Raw genomic sequence first — 17,439 nt, forward strand, 5'->3', positions numbered from 1 at the left:
AAATATGTCACTTGTTTCTCTGTGATACCCAGTTGAGTAGATTTTATTGGTTTTTCCTATGACTGAACTCATGAGTAGCTGAAGGAAACGATATCAATAGAAATGTCTCACTCGTATCCCTCCGAATTATCTCGTCCCTATTCTGCTTTTGATCTTCTTATTCCGTCATCTTCCTCTCTCCCTTCCTCTCCCTCACTTTAACTGCCGTTTGTGCTCGTTTCCCATAAATTACCCTGTGGAGCACCCACACAGAAGTTCACACACACCATGATGGCCAACTCTCTGACTAACATCCCCCTGACCTCATCCCAGATGACTAGACATTAGGGGTGTGGGTAAAGGAACAGAGAGTGAAAGAAAGTCTTCTGTATTTGGTTAAGAGTTTTTTTCTTTCCAAAGTATTACTTGGATGGGGTCATTTGTTCACCTCACAGACACAGAGAAAGAAACCAAAGTCATTATGAAACAGTTTGTGTCTGTCCAGGAGGAGAGTTTGAGCGTGGACAGACAAAGAGCATCTGTGTGATTGAGAAATATAGAGAAAGGAAGCTAGAAGTTGGGAGAATGAGAAAGTTTTACCTTGACGTGACTCTGTGCTCCAAGGTTGTATATTTCAGTGGGTTTGACTTCACTGATAATCTTTACCAAGCACGTGCTGTCAGTCAAGTCTCCGTAGTGCAACTTAATGTCTATAAGGCACAGAATAAAAGAATGAATATCATTCCCCTTAAATGTGACAGAGCAATCTGAAAAGTAAAAGTTAAAACATTTTTTCCTCCACATCGACTCAAGTTTAAAGATTAAGCGAAAACATCCAGACCCAAAACAAAGAGGTCATATCCATGTCTGAAATGTTTATTTAAATTAAATTGTTTACAGAGGAAAAAAAATTAATAAAAAGCTGCCCATAACCAGATCAACTGGAAAGAAATAAGCAAGAGTCCATTTCTAGATTTTTGTGCAAAACTTTGAATTTAATTTTGCTTTAAACACCAGACACAGACTGAAAGACCTATTTGAATGGCAAATGTTTTATACCGGGACAGTTTCAATGAAATCCAGGAGGAAATTCTTGGTCAAATTAAATTTGGTCATTTTACATGGATGAATCAGTTCATATGGATGAACTGGGCCCAAATTGACACTTTTATAATTTGACACTTTTTTCCATTTTAGAATTTTGATATTTTGCCACAAAAGGAAGCTGGTTTCTGTAAACTAACCAACTAACTTTCTGTACGAAGTACAGCAGTCACCTCTAAACCTGTGAAACTTTTGGCATCTTTCAGCTGTATGTTCTGCATTTCCCTGCATTTCTGCATTTTTGAAACTCACTTTCTGCTGTGTTTGTTTGAGGGCTTTGATAAAGGTGCTCAATCCGGCCTGTGTTAAAAGAACTGGACCTGCGGATGATACCGTGAACCTGCCCAAAACAAAAAAAGTTCCAGTCTTTTAAGTATATAGGATTTTAAACTGAATTTATGTACACTACTGTTCAAAGGTTTGGGATCACTAAGATTTTTTTTAAGAAACTAATACTTTTATTTAGCAAGGATACATTAAATTGATCAAACGTGACAGCAAGGATATTTATAATGTTACAAAAGATTTGTTTTAAATAAAAGCTGTTCTTTTGAACTATTGATTACCTAAAAGAATTAAAATTACCTAAAATGTTACTTTAAATTGTAATAATATTTCACAATATTACTGTTTTTACTGTATTTTTGATCAAATAAATGCAGCCTAGCTAAGAATAAGAGACTTCTTTAAAAAAAAACTTTAAAAAACTGACCCAAACCTCTGAACAGTCAAATATTTCTATATCTGTTAACCCTTTAAATGATATGCAACCCATTTAAATTAAAATCTTATGAAAATACGACTTTCATATTTGATTATTAACAGACAGTGAGATATTTGCATCAGTTCAATGTGGGAATGATTTCTGACGGGTTTGTAGCATGTCTTTAAGGGTTACATTGGCTTACCCACCTTATAACCTTTAGCCAGCAGAAACTCAGCCAGGTAGGACCCATCCTGAAACCACATAGAGGGAGAATTATTTTGGGTTTTGAGAAACACACACACACACACATTTACCCAAGAGAGTATTCAACACAATGACCATTTCTTTCAGAATTTCATGAGCCAGACCGCAGCGAATACACGCCTACATTATACAAATATGCGCTTTTGCACACGTACACACACACGCTTTTGTGTCTTTCCAAAGCTGTATGAATTTATTTCTTTCATGCAACAACTATTTTTGCCCCAATGGATCCAATTATATGGCCAAACAGGTTTGGAACAACATGAGGCTGAGTATATGATGACAGAATTGTCATTTTTGGGCGAGCTACCCCTTTAAAAGCAGAGAACTAAAAATCCACTCACTAAAAAGAGCTCCATACATAGTCTGCAAAGAATGCAAAGAAAACAGTCGACAAGACAGCGAACATAAGTAAGGAGTGCCTACGGGCTACAACACACACACCGTAAGCCAGTGTAATACAAGATTACTGAATCATCCGAGAGCATCACACACACACTCACACACACACACAGTAAGACAAAAGAGTATTAATTGAGCAAACAAGGCCATCGTGTCAGTCAGTGAAAGCCTGTCAGCTCAGTTTAAGCCTCTGAATCCACCTGACTGTCAAAAACTGACACGGCCGTACCCTAAAGACACGTTTTAACCTAAGACATAAAAAAAAACGTTCGAGTCTCTTTCATTCTTATTCTCGTCTCCTTCTTGTTCTCCCTTTTTCCCCCTCTCATACTTCCCGACCGCACATTCTAGAACTTTGGAACATTCCACCCTGGCCATGGCATTCCGCCCCCTACTTCCTGCTAGGGTGATATAGGCACAGTCCCAAAGACCTTTGGGAAAAAATTAGAAGCTCCAGAGCCATGTGTGTGCCTGTATATAAGTATATATATATATATATATATATATATATGTCCGCAGAGGAAAAGATGTGCTTAAAGATACATTTCCGTTTCCTTTTCACACCGTTCGCTGGCCATTTACATAAAACCCGTTCAATGTCTGACCACCTGAGGCTCTCTGTGTGTATATGTGTGTGACACAACCAGTGCCAACTGCAGCGCGGACTCATAACCCTGATAAAAAGCAGCTTATCATCATGCTGAGACTGTTGGGAAACGTTGCCTGTTTCCCGCAGATTACGTTCATAGACAGGAAACCTAGATGGACACGACATTCCAACCAGTCTGTGAATACGCACACACTGGCCTACCTTAAGCCACCAATCACTTTCTGTCTGAATTATAAAATCTTTAAAATAAATCACTTTTTAATTCTTAATCATCTCTTATTTTGAGTCAAACCACATGTGCAAAACATATCAGAAATGCTGACTAATTTGGAAAAACTTTCCATAGCAATTACAATCACCCTTGTGCACCACATAAAGATAAATCTATAGGCCTTTAGACCTCTGCACGAGACACAGGCTGATTGCTAATGGCAAACTGTGGATGCACTTATGCTGAGAAAACCAGAATGGTAAAGGAAAGAAAGAAAACTAATCAAATAAGCCCACTTAACTTGCCAACCAAAACAGTCCGTGTGTCTGTGACGTATCATCTCTGTTTGTGTGCATTTGTCTGTGTGAAAATAGGTCCCTTACATTTGCTCTTGACCGCAGTACAGTCTTTCTCTGTTTACCACCTCAAAGCACAAATCCAAACAACCGGCTGTGTTCCTTAATGAACCACAAGTGGGCGCAACAACTTTAACATAACTAACTGCATACATCAACAAAAATACACACAATTCATGCGTTTTACTATTCATTTTGGTTATGGCAACTGCCTTTGGAAATACATGATTGTGTCCAGTAAGGGTTTTATGGTGTCATACCTACACAAAATCATAATCTAACATTTTTAAACTGCTTCCATAATAATAGAAGATGCACTGTGTACATCAGACAGTGTTTGTTTACTTATTTATTTTCATCTGTCTGAAATTAAAGGATTACCAAAAATTACATGTCTGATATTTTTTGCCATTGACTTTTGTAAACATATGATAAAAATATAAAACTCCAACAATAACTTGGAAAGCTTTATAATCTACTATTTTCTAAACTGTGCTGAGTTAAACTAAATACTAGCAATAATCAATATGATTTTGTTCAAGAACGTGCTTGTAAATACCGTCTGGACGATTTTTGTCATTCGACCGCCCTCTGCTGTTCATCAAGCAAACTGCACCCTGACTTTTTAACTTTCGTTTTCGTCAAATTACCCTTGCGCTCTGCCCACGTTAAACTTTATTTAATGAGACGAAACAGGAACTTCCTTCTTCAGACTGCGAATACTAAACACCATGCAGCTTACTGCAAACGTTCGTTACCCAAGAATCCTCCCACCTAATACACCCAAGAAAACTTTATACGTTACAAGCTGGTCTTTCCAGTTCAAAATAATTATTTAATGTCACGTATGCAGCACTTGGCATCTAATGTTACACATTAAACCACGTCAGCAATGACGTTCTGATGCACTTCAATGCATGCGAATTAAATTATTATTATTATTATTATTTCTTTAAGAAAAAAATACTGACTTTGCATTGACCTCACTGACAAAATAAATCTGGATTAAGTGTAACAAAACCCGCTTTAAAAAAAAAAAAAAGACCCACACATTTATGCATATATAATGTGAATCATCTCATGCACTCCAACACACGGAAAGGGATCAAAATTAATACAACATAATTAAAAAGGTCTGTTAAAATGTCTGTTTCATTCACCTGCCCACATCACAACAACTGACAATTAAAGGCAAGGCACTTTCAAGCTTCCATGGTATCATGGCATTATACAGTGGAAAAGGATCTGTACACACTTTCTAAAACATATTTACATAAGCTGACATTCCCTCAAGCTGTATCTGGACCAGGATATAATTTACATTTCATTAGGATGTCTGTAATGCATAGACAGTGGTGGTTAAAATTAATAGAACATTCATTTTGTCATTAATCTGAACAATCCAGTGAGATTTTTGTTTGCACAAGGAGTCTGACAACAGCCAGTGCTCCACACATATCTGATCTCATCATTATCCAGTCTGTCTGGAGTGACATGAAGAAACAGAACAAACTGAGACACCAGTGCACCTAGGACAGTGGTTCTCAAACCTGTCCTGCAAGCACCTCTGCCCTTTTTGTATGTCTCCCTTGTCAGACACACCCAGTTCAGGTCTTGCAGTCTTTACTAACGAGCTGATGAGTTGAATCAGGTGTGTCTGACAAGGGAGACATACAAAAAGGGCAGAGGTGCTTGCAGGACAGGTTTGATAACCACTGTCCTAGGTGCACTGGTGCATAGATTTTCAGGAAGCTTTGCAGGTAGGTTTCTTGAAGCATCTTGGAGATGTTGCCACGGTTCTTCTGGATTTAGTCTGTCTCAGTTTGTTCTGTTTCTTCATGACATTCCAGATGGACCGTATGATGGTGAGATCCAATCTCTGTGTGGAGCACTGGCTGTTGTCAGAATCCTTGTGCATACAAAAATCTCACTGGATTATTACAATTAATGACAAAATTAATCTTTGAAAATGTAAACTTATTTCCTACTGACACACTACAACAAAAGATAGAAATGACTGACTTAACCTTTTTTTTTAGCTGGTGAAAATACTAGAGTTGAATATAAACTTTAAGTAGTTAATATTTTTAAGTAATAATGAACTGTTAGAATATAATGGCCAAGTGTTTAGCAACAAATAATCAAACTGAACTCTGCTTGCCTCTTTAAATATTTAAGTGTTTCATCACAGAAACATTTACATGATGCATTTCTTTTAGTTTGAAAGAATTTATAAATGTCAAATTGTAAAACGCTTTAACTGGAGTGGAGAATATACCGTTTTTAACTATTAAATCTTACTATTACGGTCCAGAAAGTCTGGCCAGGACAAAATGGATGGCACATTCAGCTACATATATGAAGCACAAAGCAAGACAAGCCTGTTACTTAAAACACATCACATAAATGTGCAAAGCGAAACCTAGAAACTTGAAAACCAAGTATGGTTTGGATGCCTAGATACACCCATGTTTGTAACTAATTTACTCAAGCACTATAAACTTACAAAAGACTCGTAAAACGTTTCACAACAGACTACAAATAAAACTTATGTCCTTATGTCCGCTTCCTATTCTGAGCAGTTTGAACTTTAACATGCAAACTGAAACTACATCACGCTTCCTGCTTATATTCTCTGAGTATGTGTCTCCTGTTACAAAGTTAACTGTGATTCACAAAGAAAAGGTCCCAGGTGGGACTAGATAAACACCAGCCAACAATTAAAGGACTCGCGTAAGACTCTCCTTTTCGTTCACAATAACTGTAAATGTTGCTTACCATATCAAATTATCACAAACATAACGTCATTCCAAACATATAAAAGTATACAGTGGAACAAATTGTCACAAGGCCTGTAGTGCTTTATAGACACAACAGGGCACATTTAGAAAAAGTTATAGCACTATGCTATGCACCTTGTACTCTAAGCTTAGTTATCAGTCCAGAAATGACCATGTGAAATTAAAAAAAACTTCTATAGCCTACTTATACCCCCGGTTTCACAGACAAGGGCTAAGCCTAGTCCTAGATTGAAATGTAAATCGGAGTTGTTTAAACTGAAATAAACTTGCACTGACTGATCTTAATATATATCAGTGCCTTTGTTTTTTCTCAAGATGCACCCCAGTAATGTTTTTTCTAAGCATGTTTATAAAAATTACTTAAATGTCCTAATTGAACTATGATCTAATCCTGGTTTAGTCTAAGCCCTTTCTGTGAAACCGGGCCATAATCTTATATTTTTATAGATTTTAGCAAAAAAACTACTGTTGTCATGGTTACCAAAAACCACAAAGAAAGTGAGCAAAGGTGTCGAGGACAAACCTGGATGAAATTGTCTCCTAAAAGTCTCAACATTTATTCACTCTCTTGTCAGGGACTGACAGCCTCGGTCACTTATCCACGGCATCTCTTTTCCTCTCATAAGAATGAATGGTGACATCACCCTTTGTTTTCCACAGAGCAAAGAAGGTCATACGCATTTGAAACCGAATAAAGGTGAGAAAAGGTTTATTAAATAATCCAGAAAAGGTTTTTCACGGTACCTGACCGGTTATGCCTGTAATGATGGCCACTTTCCTCTTCGTCTTGCCGTTCACATCGCCACTGGCCGCCGCCGCTGCTGTACATTGAGCCATTTTCCGGAGCTGGTTTCGGTTCGGAGTGTGTCTGTGAGGTTTGGATCCACTGTGCGCGATCGTTTGTCACATATATCCGAAACTCCAGCTGCTTGAGCGACATATCAGGAACCTGAACTCAGCAGCCAATCGCAGAGCGACAGTGACGTCCGCACCACAAAACAAAGAAGAGAGAAATCCTAATAATATTGTGATGGCTTGGGCCGGGGTATAAATGTGTCACAGCGCCCGCTAAAGGAATCAAGATTCAGGAGGAATTAAACAAACCACTTTTTACGTTCTCACTTTATTATTACATATCTAATCATAATTGTTAGCATTAAATAATATACATATATTATAATAAATCCTAGGGCTAAACTAGTCTAGGCTTTTTTGCTGGTATCTCAGTCTGGTCAAGCTGGACTGTTAGCTGGTAAAGTCACTAAAGGGGTTTTTAGGGTCACATAATTTTTACATGATTAACTGTGCCACAGCCGTAGATAAAAAATAAAAAAACTTCTTAAATGTCGTTGCTCCTAGAAGAGATAAAAGGAATTAACAAGACAATCAAATGTTTGTTCAAAATATATTTTAATTTAAATAATCTTTAAAATTCTAAAGCACGTACACAACATAAAGCTCTTACAAGTACAACAATATATCTTTTAAATAATGTACAAGTGCTAATATATGAAAGTACTGTATTTTCCCAGTAGTTTATGAGCCATTATATTTCAGTTTTCCTTTTTGGCATACATAGAATCTGAAATCAAAACATAAAAATATTTTATTAATGCTTAGACATCAAAAAATGATAGTCCTGTTTCTTTTAGCTTTCACTTAGAATCCTAGAGTCTAAAAACACTACTTTGTAAGCCATCAGCTGACATAAAATATATTTCACTCCATTTAATATTTTGTGAAAGCATTTCAAGTAAACATCAGAAAAGGTAATCAAAGCAAAACAGTATCTTTATATATAGAACCACACAAAAACACAATACAATTTTAGGTAGTGTTCTGTTTTTTTGTTTTTGCCTTCATGGAAGTTTCTACTACAAAGAGAGGCAGTGAGCAAGACCAAAAACAGCCAGTACTGAAGCTGGTCTCAAATTACCAACTTAAAAACAAAATTTGAAGTCGAAAATACAATGAAGTGAGAGATCAGCAGCATTACCTAAGCATTCTGCACAATACATCTGCCCTATGGGAAACCCTCTAAATGACATTGTAAATGGCATTATTGAATAAAATGTTGTAAGTGAGAGCTGTATTTGGGTCATGGTTATTTGTATCAGATAACAGTAGCTACATGCACACATACAAACAAACTCCAAACTGACATTTAGACTTCCTGAAAATCAGCAGAAATGACATAACATTCAAAAATGATAGATAATTTGCAGGATTTTGACATTAAGGGTGCTAGAGTTTCAAGTGTAAAATACAGTACCTTTTCCTGTGTGAATTCAAATGCCTTCACAAGCATTGCGTGAATGAAATGTTACCATAAACCAGTGATTTACAGAATATTAGCATAAGACTCTATGGCCCGGTTTCACAAACGGGGCTTAGCTTAAGCCAGGACTAAGCCTTAGTTAAATTAAGATATTTAAGCAACTTTTGCAAAATTGCCTTAGAAGAAAACATTAAGATGTGCATCTTGACACAGAACAATGACACTGATATATTTTAAGACATGTCAGAGCAAGATATTTTCAGTTGAGACAGCTCAAACATGCATTTTAGTCTGGGACTAGCTTAAGCCTTGTCTGTGAAACCGGGGGTATATATTTGTGCGTATAGAGAATGAATGATGATTTCTGTTGCACTCTTAGTCATTCACATACTTCCTCCAGTCCTGGCCTAATATAAAGTGCACATACAAGACCAACTCACTGTAGTATTAACTGTACGTAGTAATTTTTCATAAGACGACAGCCACCAGACAGTTAAAACCCACTTAACCAAGGACTGGTGAACAGGGCAATTTTGTCATAGAGCCATTAATGGTTAACATTTGACAAAATGGTGAAATATTCTTGTACCACAAGTGGAGAGCTGTACTTTTAATGTGTTGTATGCTGTTTTAACTTAAAGGGATAGTTCAACCAAAAATGAAAATTTGATGTTTATCTGCTTACCCCCAGGGCATCCAAGATGTAGGTGACTTTGTTTCTTCAGTAGAACACAAACGAAGATTTTTAACTCGAACCGTTGCAATCTGTCAGTCATATAATGGCAGTCAATGGGACCCACGGCTTTGAGAGTAAAAAAACAAAAAAAACACAGACAAAACCAAATTAAACCCTGCAGCTCGTGACGATACATTGAGGTCTTAAGACACGAGATAATTGGTCTGTGCAAGAGCACGCAGACGCGTCACCCGCCGGCTGTTGTGAACGCACTCAGGACAGTTGGACGTTGCGGTGGATCAGAGGTAAAAAATGATATAAATACTGTTCAGTTTCTTGCACAGACTCTCAAAGCCGTGGATCCAATTGGGTGAACTATCCCTTTAAGGTTGAGGTAAGTCGGTAATAGACATTGTGCAGTTCAGTATTTGACTGTAATATTAAACAGATGTTGTGTTGTTGTTCAGGTACAACAGTATTGGTCCAGAGTGTCACCAAGGCATTAGGAGAGCCAACGATCACTTCTGCAACAGACAACAGAATGTTTATTACTTTAACATTTAAAGTCCACCAAAAGAAAAAAAAATTGTGTCATTTACCTTTCCTTATGACTTCCTTATTTCTGCAGAACACAAAAGATGATATTTTAAAGAATGTTGGAATACAATCAACAGTTTTCAAAATTTCTTTTGTGTTCTGAAGTAGAAAGGCATACAGGATCGGAATGACAGGAGTTTGAGTAAACGATGATAGAATTTTCATTTTTGGGTGAACTATCCATACATATTTCAAGTTATGCATCTTACCTGTTTATCCCTCTGGAGGAGGGGCATGAGAAGAGTGACACTTGTTTTTCTGTGAGAGAAACAGGTTCATTAATAATAATTTGCATTTTAATATATATAATACATAATTATCATATATAATTTTAATTTGCATTATTTCACTACTGCACTCATTTAGCCATAAAATCAAAGCCGTTATTAACTTTATGGTGTAGACGGTAGTGAAGCGCTTGATCTGAAAGCCATGGGTGTTTCAGGGACTGGGATGCACTCATTCTCCAACTGCACAAAACAGAGACTTGCATTAAAACACAAATTAAAAAAAAAAAAAAAAATAGAGGATTTGTCAGACTTAACCAACTTCCTAGGACACACAAACCTTTTGCTCTTCACAAGCAGGCGTGAAATGAAGTCTTTGGCCTCCTCAGAGATGTTGGCAAACTCTGCTTCTTCAAAACTCCACTGACATGCCAGGATGTTATTTAGTGTCTCATTATCATCCTCACCCAGGAACGGAGACAAGCCACTGAGCCTACACACGCAAACAAAAGTATGTTTTACAAATCTCTCTCCTTTTGGTATTAAATGATTGTTCATTGATGTCTATGGACTCACAGCATGTAAGTGATGACACCTAAACTCCACATATCAGTTGGGAATGAGACAAATTCATAGTTGATGACTTCAGGAGCCAGGAACTCAGGTGTACCAAAGTTCACCCTCAACTTTTCCCTGGGTTTATATCTGAAAGGAAGATGAACAAATTGGCATGATAAAAGCAGGAGATACATAACAGAAGTACAGGTGCATCTCAATAAATTAGAATGTTGTGGAAAAGTTCATTTATTTCATTAATTCAACTCAAATTGTGAAACTCGTGTATTAAATAAATTCAGTGCACACAGACTGAAGTAGTTTCAGTCTTTGGTTGTTTTAATTGTGATGATTTAGGCTCACATTTAACAAAAACCCACCAATTCACTATCTCAACAAATTAGAATACTTCATAAGACCAATAAAAAAAACATTTTTAGTGAATTGTTGGCCTTCTGGAAAGTATGTTCATTTACTGTATATGTACTCAATACTTGGTAGGGGCTCCTTTTGCTTTAATTACTGCCTCAATTTGGCGTGGCATGGAGGTGATCAGTTTGTGGCACTGCTGAGGTGGTATGGAAGCCCAGGTTGCTTTGATAGCGGCCTTCAGGTCATCTGCATTGTTGGGTCTGGTGTCTCTCTTCCTCTTGACAATACCCCATAGATTCTCTATGGGGTTCAGGTCAGGCGAGTTTGCTGGCTAATCAAGCACAGTAACACCATGGTCATTGAACCAGCTTTTGGTACCTTTGGCAGTGTGGGCAGGTGCCAAGTCCTGCTGGAAAATGAAATCAGCATCTCCATAAAGCTTGTCAGCAGAAGGAAGCATGAAGTGCTCTAAAACTTTCCTGGTAGATGGCTGCGTTGACTGTGGACTTCAGAAAACACATGGATCAACACCAGCAGATGACATGGCAGCCCAAATCATCACTGACTGTGGAAACTTCACACTGGACTTCAAGCAACATGGATTCTGTGCCTCTCCACTCTTCCTCCAGACTCTGGGACCTTGATTTCCAAATGAAATGCAAAATTTAAATTTATCTGAAAAGAGGACTTTGGACCACTGAGCAACAGTCCAGTTCTTTTTCTCCTTAGCCCAGGTAAGACGCTCCTGACGTTGCCTCTGGTTCAGAAGTGGCTTGGTAGACCTTTTCCTGAAGACGTCTGAGCGTGGTGACTCTTGATGCACTGACTCCAGCTTCAGTCCACTCCTTGTGAAGCTCCCCCAAGTGTTTGAATCAGCTTTGCTTGACAGTATTCTCAAGCTTGCGTTCATCCCTGTTGCTTGTGCACCTTTTCCTACCCAAATTCTTCCTTCCAGTCAACTTTACATTTAATATGCTTTGATACAGCACTCTGTGAACAGCCAGACCTTTCAGTAATGACCCTCTGTGACTTACCCTCTTTGTGGAGGGCGTCAATGTTCGTCTTCTGGATCATTGCCAAGTCAGCAGTCTTCCCCATTATTGTGGTTTCAAAGAACAAGAGATACTCGGAATTTATACTGTAGGGATGGTCATTAATTGAAACTCAAGTTTAAATATTCTAATGTTTTGAGATACTGATTTTTGATTTTCATGAGCTGTAAGCTCTAATCATCAAAATTAAAACAAAAAAACTTTTGAAATGTTTTACTTTACATGTAATGAATCTAAAATATATGAAAGTTTCACTTTTTGAAATAACTTACAAGAAAAAAATAACTTTTTCACGATATTCTAATTTGAGATGCACCTGTAAACACAGAAACAAATACTAACCTCCTTGCAAGCCCAAAGTCAATTATCTTCACCTTGTTTGTTTGTCGACTGACACAGAGAATATTTTCAGGCTGTTGACAGAGTAAACAGGGATTTCAAACTTCTTGTTCTTTTTTTATGCAGCTGTAAAAACGCATTTTATTAACAAGAATGTGTTTGGTACCTTTAGGTCAAGGTGTAATATGTACATCTTGTGCATATACTGAAGCCCTTCACTGATCTGTCTGATGAACAGCACTGTGTCCAACTCGGTCAGCTTGTAGTTCTCATCTATGATCCGGTCAAACAGCTCTCCACCATCAACACTAGGGGGTACACAAAAATACACAAAGCATGAATGAGATTCAGTTAGTGAGAGAGGATGTCTGTGTGTGAAACTTCGATGTGTTTGCGGATGTAACTTACTACTCCATCACTAGAATAATTTCATGCCGAGATTCAAAGGCGGCGTAGAGCTGGATCAGATTGGCATGATTTAACTGGTTCATCACTTCAATCTCACACTTTACTACCTCCTGACAACACAAATTTGTATGAAAATCGCAATACATTTATAATGGTCTTAAAGCAGTGGTTCGAGGACCAGTGATGATATTAACTAAAAATGATCTAAACTAAATTAAAATTATGAGAAAATGTTAAAAGTAAAGCTGAAATAAAATACAATATAGATGTAAAATTTTAATAATAAAAAAATTGAAAATAAGGAAATAACTTAAAAATATAAATAACAAAAAAAAAACTAAGACGTCCTAAAACGACTAAAATGTAAACTAAAAACTGAAAATACAAAAATAAATGCTAATTCAAAATAATAATCAATACTATAATAGTATACATAAATGTTGTGGGACACCAAGTGGTCCATAAGTTAATTGGGTGATTTAAACAACAAAATCGTAATGATGTCTTAAAATGGACACAGGCATTTACCTTCTCTTTCTGACTCCTGGCTTTGATGATCTTGGCTGCTAATATAAGGCCAGAAGATTTCTCAACACATTTGTGCACCATGCCAAAGCGTCCTCTATCAAAATCAAAACAATACAATAAAAAAACACTTAAAATGTACACCTTATTTTAAATACCGCAAAGGAAATTTACTGTAATCTCCTCCTGTCTCTAGGTATTTACTTTCACTAAGGGCTAAAAATATTCAGCATGTCTTACTCTCTCAACGTCTTTCTTTCCCCCTCCACACACACACACACACACACACACACACACCTGTCTGTCACTTTCATGCCCTTTTGTATCATGTGTCCTGTAAGCTCTTAAAATGTTTAGCAATCTTATGCCATGGGTTTAATGTCACAGGAATCCAACTTCAAAAATTCCATTGATGTAAACAAATCTAATATAATATGATGCAACATAAATACTAACTCACCCTCCAAGTACTTCCTCTTTATTGATAGTGTAGTAACTTGTAATCTGGTGGGTTTTGGTTGTCACTAGACGGTGCTCAAATGGTGCAGGTGGAGGAGCGGAAGAATCTGCAGAAAAGATTAGGAAATGTAACTACAAAAAGGGAAATATATTTACAGTTATTCTTACACTTTACAACTATTTTCTTACCAATGACATATTCGTCAATTACTGGCTCTGCATTTTTCTTCTCTTCTGTCCCCTCCTCTGGTCTCTCTGGTCCCGCCTCTGCAGCTTCAAGTCCTGCTTCCTCTTCCTCCTTCAATTCTTTATCCTCCTCCTCTGGCGCCTCCTCCACTCGGCTTTTTTTAAGTTCATCTGTCAAATTCTCGTCAGTAACATGCCTCTTAGTGCTGCAAGTTATTTCCAGATTCTCCTCACAGCTACATGAATATATAAATTAAAAGAGAGGTATAAAATATAAAAAAAACTCTTATCTTAGTATCCAATTATATTTTAAAATATACTTCATTATATAAATCCATCATATTTTGAAGTTTTATCATTTTAAAAGTAATATGTATATTGTTTTTTATTTAATTACACTATTTAATTATCCTTCAAAAATTTGGGATGAGTAAGATTTTTAAAGAGATTAAAGAAGTTCTAATTTTAATGAAGTTTTAATGTAATTTTCTTTTCATTTAAAAGAAGGTTTATTCAGCAAGGGCACATTAAATTGATCAAATGACATTAAAAACTACGTTTAAAAAAAGATTTCAATTTCAAATAAATGCTGTCAAATCAATTTTGAACTATTTATCAAAGTGTATGAAAAAATGTATTAGTTTCTACAACAATATTACGCAAAACTGTTTCAACATTGGTAATAGCAAGAAATCAGCGTATTAGGATGATTTCTGAAAATGTAGCTTTGCCATCAAAGGAATACATGACATTTTAAAATATATTCAAACAGAAAAAGTTTAATTGTAATAACAGTACACAATATTACTGTTTTTACTGTATTTTGATCAAATAAATGCAGCCTTTGTGAGAATAAGATACCCATTTCAAAAATATTAAAAAGTCTTACATTCCCAAAAAAATTTATTTACAATTTATTTTAACCAAATTCACATCTGAAAATCATTTGCTGAACAAAATATCCAGGACATACCTTTCTGGTGTGACTGTAATGCTTTCATCTGTCTGGCCAGATGAGTTCAGAGCAGCTAGCTGGCTTTCTTCAGCTAACCTTAAAGCCTCTTGTTTTAACCTTTCATCTTCCTCCTTTTTATCCTCCTCTTTTATCTGTAATAATTCAGCAACAATTTCTTGCTCTCTTGCCTCTTCTTCCACTGCATCCTGTTGTTTGTCATCTTTTCTTTCCCTATATTTCTCTCCTTCTTGCTCTTCTTCAATAAGATCCAGATGTGCAGCTGTGCTGACTGCTGTCTCAGCAATGCATTGAGAAATCTGATTGTTCTGTTGGTTGAGCTTCTGCACTTCTTCAAAACCAGCCTGGACTAAGTCTTGAAAAGGAGGGGGAAATAAATTAGTAAAAAGAACAAAGAATCTTAAACATTTCTTCATTTCATTTCAAATGTGTCTGTTTTAAATCTGACAAAATGCTAAAACTTTCAGTTTATTTACAGATTACAATTCGATTTTCAATGTGATCTCTGGCTCTTAAACTCTACTGTATGTTTTTTTTTTCTCACCTGATCCATCCAGTGGTTTCTTTTTCTTCTGGGTTTTTAAACCTTTTTGGTACACTTTAGATTTCTCCTTCCCATCTTTTTCTCTAAACTAGAGAGAGAGAAAAAACAACAGCAGAGAAAGAATGAAGAGAAGAGGAAATTCATGTGAAAATATGATCAAAGGACAAAGGCATCTATGAAAAGTATAAGCAAATGGTCACAAGTGTCATAATAATACAGAGTCTAACCAGTGTAAAAAAACAAGATTATAATTTATTAACACTCCTTTAAATAAAAACACCTGCTTTCTGTGACACGTACATGCATTCAAATGCTCTGAGCAGTTAACGCGCTATGAATCTGATATTTCTGATCACACACAATCATCTGCTATGAGCTGAATGTACAGTTGTGTCCTTGAGCTGCTACTGAGAATCACTCATCATGTCATCGGTCAATCTGTTGAATAAATGGCTCAATCCAATGACAAGGACAATGAACCGGGCAACGCATGTTCTAGAAAAGCCCCTGGTGGAACTGCAGCACAGCTATAGACAAAGAAATAATTTGGAAAACAAATAGAACATTTAATGTATGCATCCAACTTTTTTGTTTTCAATATTTATGCAAAGATAAAGAGCAAACTTCACACAACATAAAAAGTAAATGGGAACAATTCATGGGTGAGATAAACAGACAAACAAAAAAGAAAGTAGCAAACATGCAAGTATTTCCTCTCTTGTACATAAGTACATAACCTCTTTTTAATTCATCCCTTAGGTCAGCTGTAAATGTAAATGTCAGCTTTGTAAATGTTTTCATCTATACTTGAAATATGTATCCAAATGAGTCATTTCAAACACTACTAAACTCACCCTGCTGCTGGATTTTGAGTGTGTGTTTTTCAAGAGATCGGCCAATCTTGAGTGTTTCAACACTTCAGCAACAAAACTGACAACCTGCTGAATGCCGCTGAGCAGTTGCTCCAAATCATCAAGTCGCTGATCCTGTTGTTCCTCCTTCTCTCGAACAGTTTCTATAACAACACGCACATCGCACAACATCTGCTCCATGCTTTGTCCACCTGCAGCTGTGCCTTGATCTTGACTGATGGTATCCAGTCTTTTCAGAGACTCTTCCTGCAGGGCGAGGAGTTTGTCCATCTTATCACTCAGATCATTGACTTGTCCTTCAATATGGACGAGAGCAGAAGTCGAGGAGGATTTTGATGAAGGCTGATCAGAAATCGATGAAGATGGCTGTTTGTTTGAGGTAGAAAGCGAAGCTCTTCTTGCTGTGACTCTTCCACCATTCGATCGTTTCTGAGCATGAAGTGGTTTGGGGTCATAAACCCGAGCAAGAGACTTCACAAGATTAGAGCTCATGATGACACTTTAAAACAAGTTAAAACAAATATAAGTTTAGCTTATTTTCTTCACGTCCTCTTGAAAATGCTTCCCAACCTACAGTTCATTTGTTCCCCTTCTCATTCCCTTGCTATCTCTCTGTCTGGTGTCCTCAGCTTCAAAACCGATGCTTTTTATAGGGGTCAGCATGCTTCTTCTTATTGGCCGGTGTGTGAGTGGTCAAAGTAATGTCGCTGTTATCTTCTGGAGGAGGGGCTGTGGTGTGCGATTAGAGTGTGAATCCTAGAGCCAGGTCTGAAGACATTGAAACCAGAGTGGGTGCGAGAAAAAGAGCCTGATGGACTCAAAGAGTGATATGTTGACAGCACTGACAGATCTTTTAAATGTAAAGACTGTTAAACCAGTAGATTTCTCCTAATCGACTGATAATCAACACCCCCAGATGAAGGGACTATGTTCATATGTT

General features: G+C 36.9%; 2 protein-coding genes across 4 annotated transcripts in view; both read right to left on the bottom strand.

Annotated features, from left to right (window-relative positions):
- LOC306880109 (GDP-mannose 4,6 dehydratase) overlaps positions 1-7,441 on the bottom strand; it is a 68,416-nt gene extending 60,975 nt beyond the window's left edge. Inside the window, exons 1-5 of one of the 2 annotated variants that reach the window (XM_079433417.1) lie at positions 7,181-7,441; positions 6,960-7,081; positions 1,996-2,040; positions 1,336-1,423; positions 580-689 (exon numbers count right to left, since the gene is read on the bottom strand). In XM_079433417.1, coding sequence (XP_079289543.1) covers positions 580-689; positions 1,336-1,423; positions 1,996-2,040; positions 6,960-6,992 — 276 coding nt within the window. In that variant the 5' untranslated portion in view covers positions 6,993-7,081; positions 7,181-7,441. The remainder of the gene's footprint in view (positions 1-579; positions 690-1,335; positions 1,424-1,995; positions 2,041-6,959; positions 7,082-7,180) is intronic. The other variant, XM_079433416.1, reaches the window with a different exon arrangement.
- Positions 7,442-7,835: 394 nt separating this feature from the next.
- Positions 7,836-17,120, bottom strand: LOC306880311 (uncharacterized protein). Of its 2 annotated transcripts, XM_079433768.1 has the most exons (15): positions 16,482-17,120; positions 15,628-15,715; positions 15,084-15,438; positions 14,114-14,346; positions 13,926-14,031; positions 13,469-13,562; positions 12,941-13,050; positions 12,699-12,840; positions 12,536-12,606; positions 10,791-10,919; positions 10,555-10,707; positions 10,379-10,457; positions 10,197-10,245; positions 9,990-10,012; positions 7,836-9,914 (listed from the first exon to the last, which is right to left on the bottom strand). In XM_079433768.1, exons 1-13 carry the CDS (start codon positions 16,989-16,991, stop codon positions 10,201-10,203), a joined length of 2,115 nt encoding a protein of 704 aa, XP_079289894.1. In that variant the 5' UTR covers positions 16,992-17,120; the 3' UTR covers positions 7,836-9,914; positions 9,990-10,012; positions 10,197-10,200. The 2 variants fall into 2 exon arrangements, with proteins under 2 accessions (XP_079289894.1, XP_079289895.1); XM_079433769.1 differs by lacking the exon at positions 9,990-10,012.
- Between the last annotated feature and the right edge of the window lie 319 nt (positions 17,121-17,439).

This window comes from Barbus barbus, assembly GCF_936440315.1.
Source record: "Barbus barbus genome assembly, chromosome: 14".
NCBI classification, from domain to species: Eukaryota; Metazoa; Chordata; class Actinopteri; order Cypriniformes; family Cyprinidae; genus Barbus; species Barbus barbus.

Coding starts and splice junctions, on each gene's coding strand:
- LOC306880311 (XM_079433769.1), bottom strand. CDS start 16,991: ATGAGCTCTAATCTTGTGAAGTCTCTTGCTCGGGTTTATGACCCCAAA. Junction 13,563..13,925: donor AAAGAGGAAGTACTTGGAGG/GTGAGTTAGTAT, acceptor TGATTTTGATAG/AGGACGCTTTGGCATGGTGC. Junction 13,051..13,468: donor CCAGGAGTCAGAAAGAGAAG/GTAAATGCCTGT, acceptor TTGTGTTGTCAG/GAGGTAGTAAAGTGTGAGAT.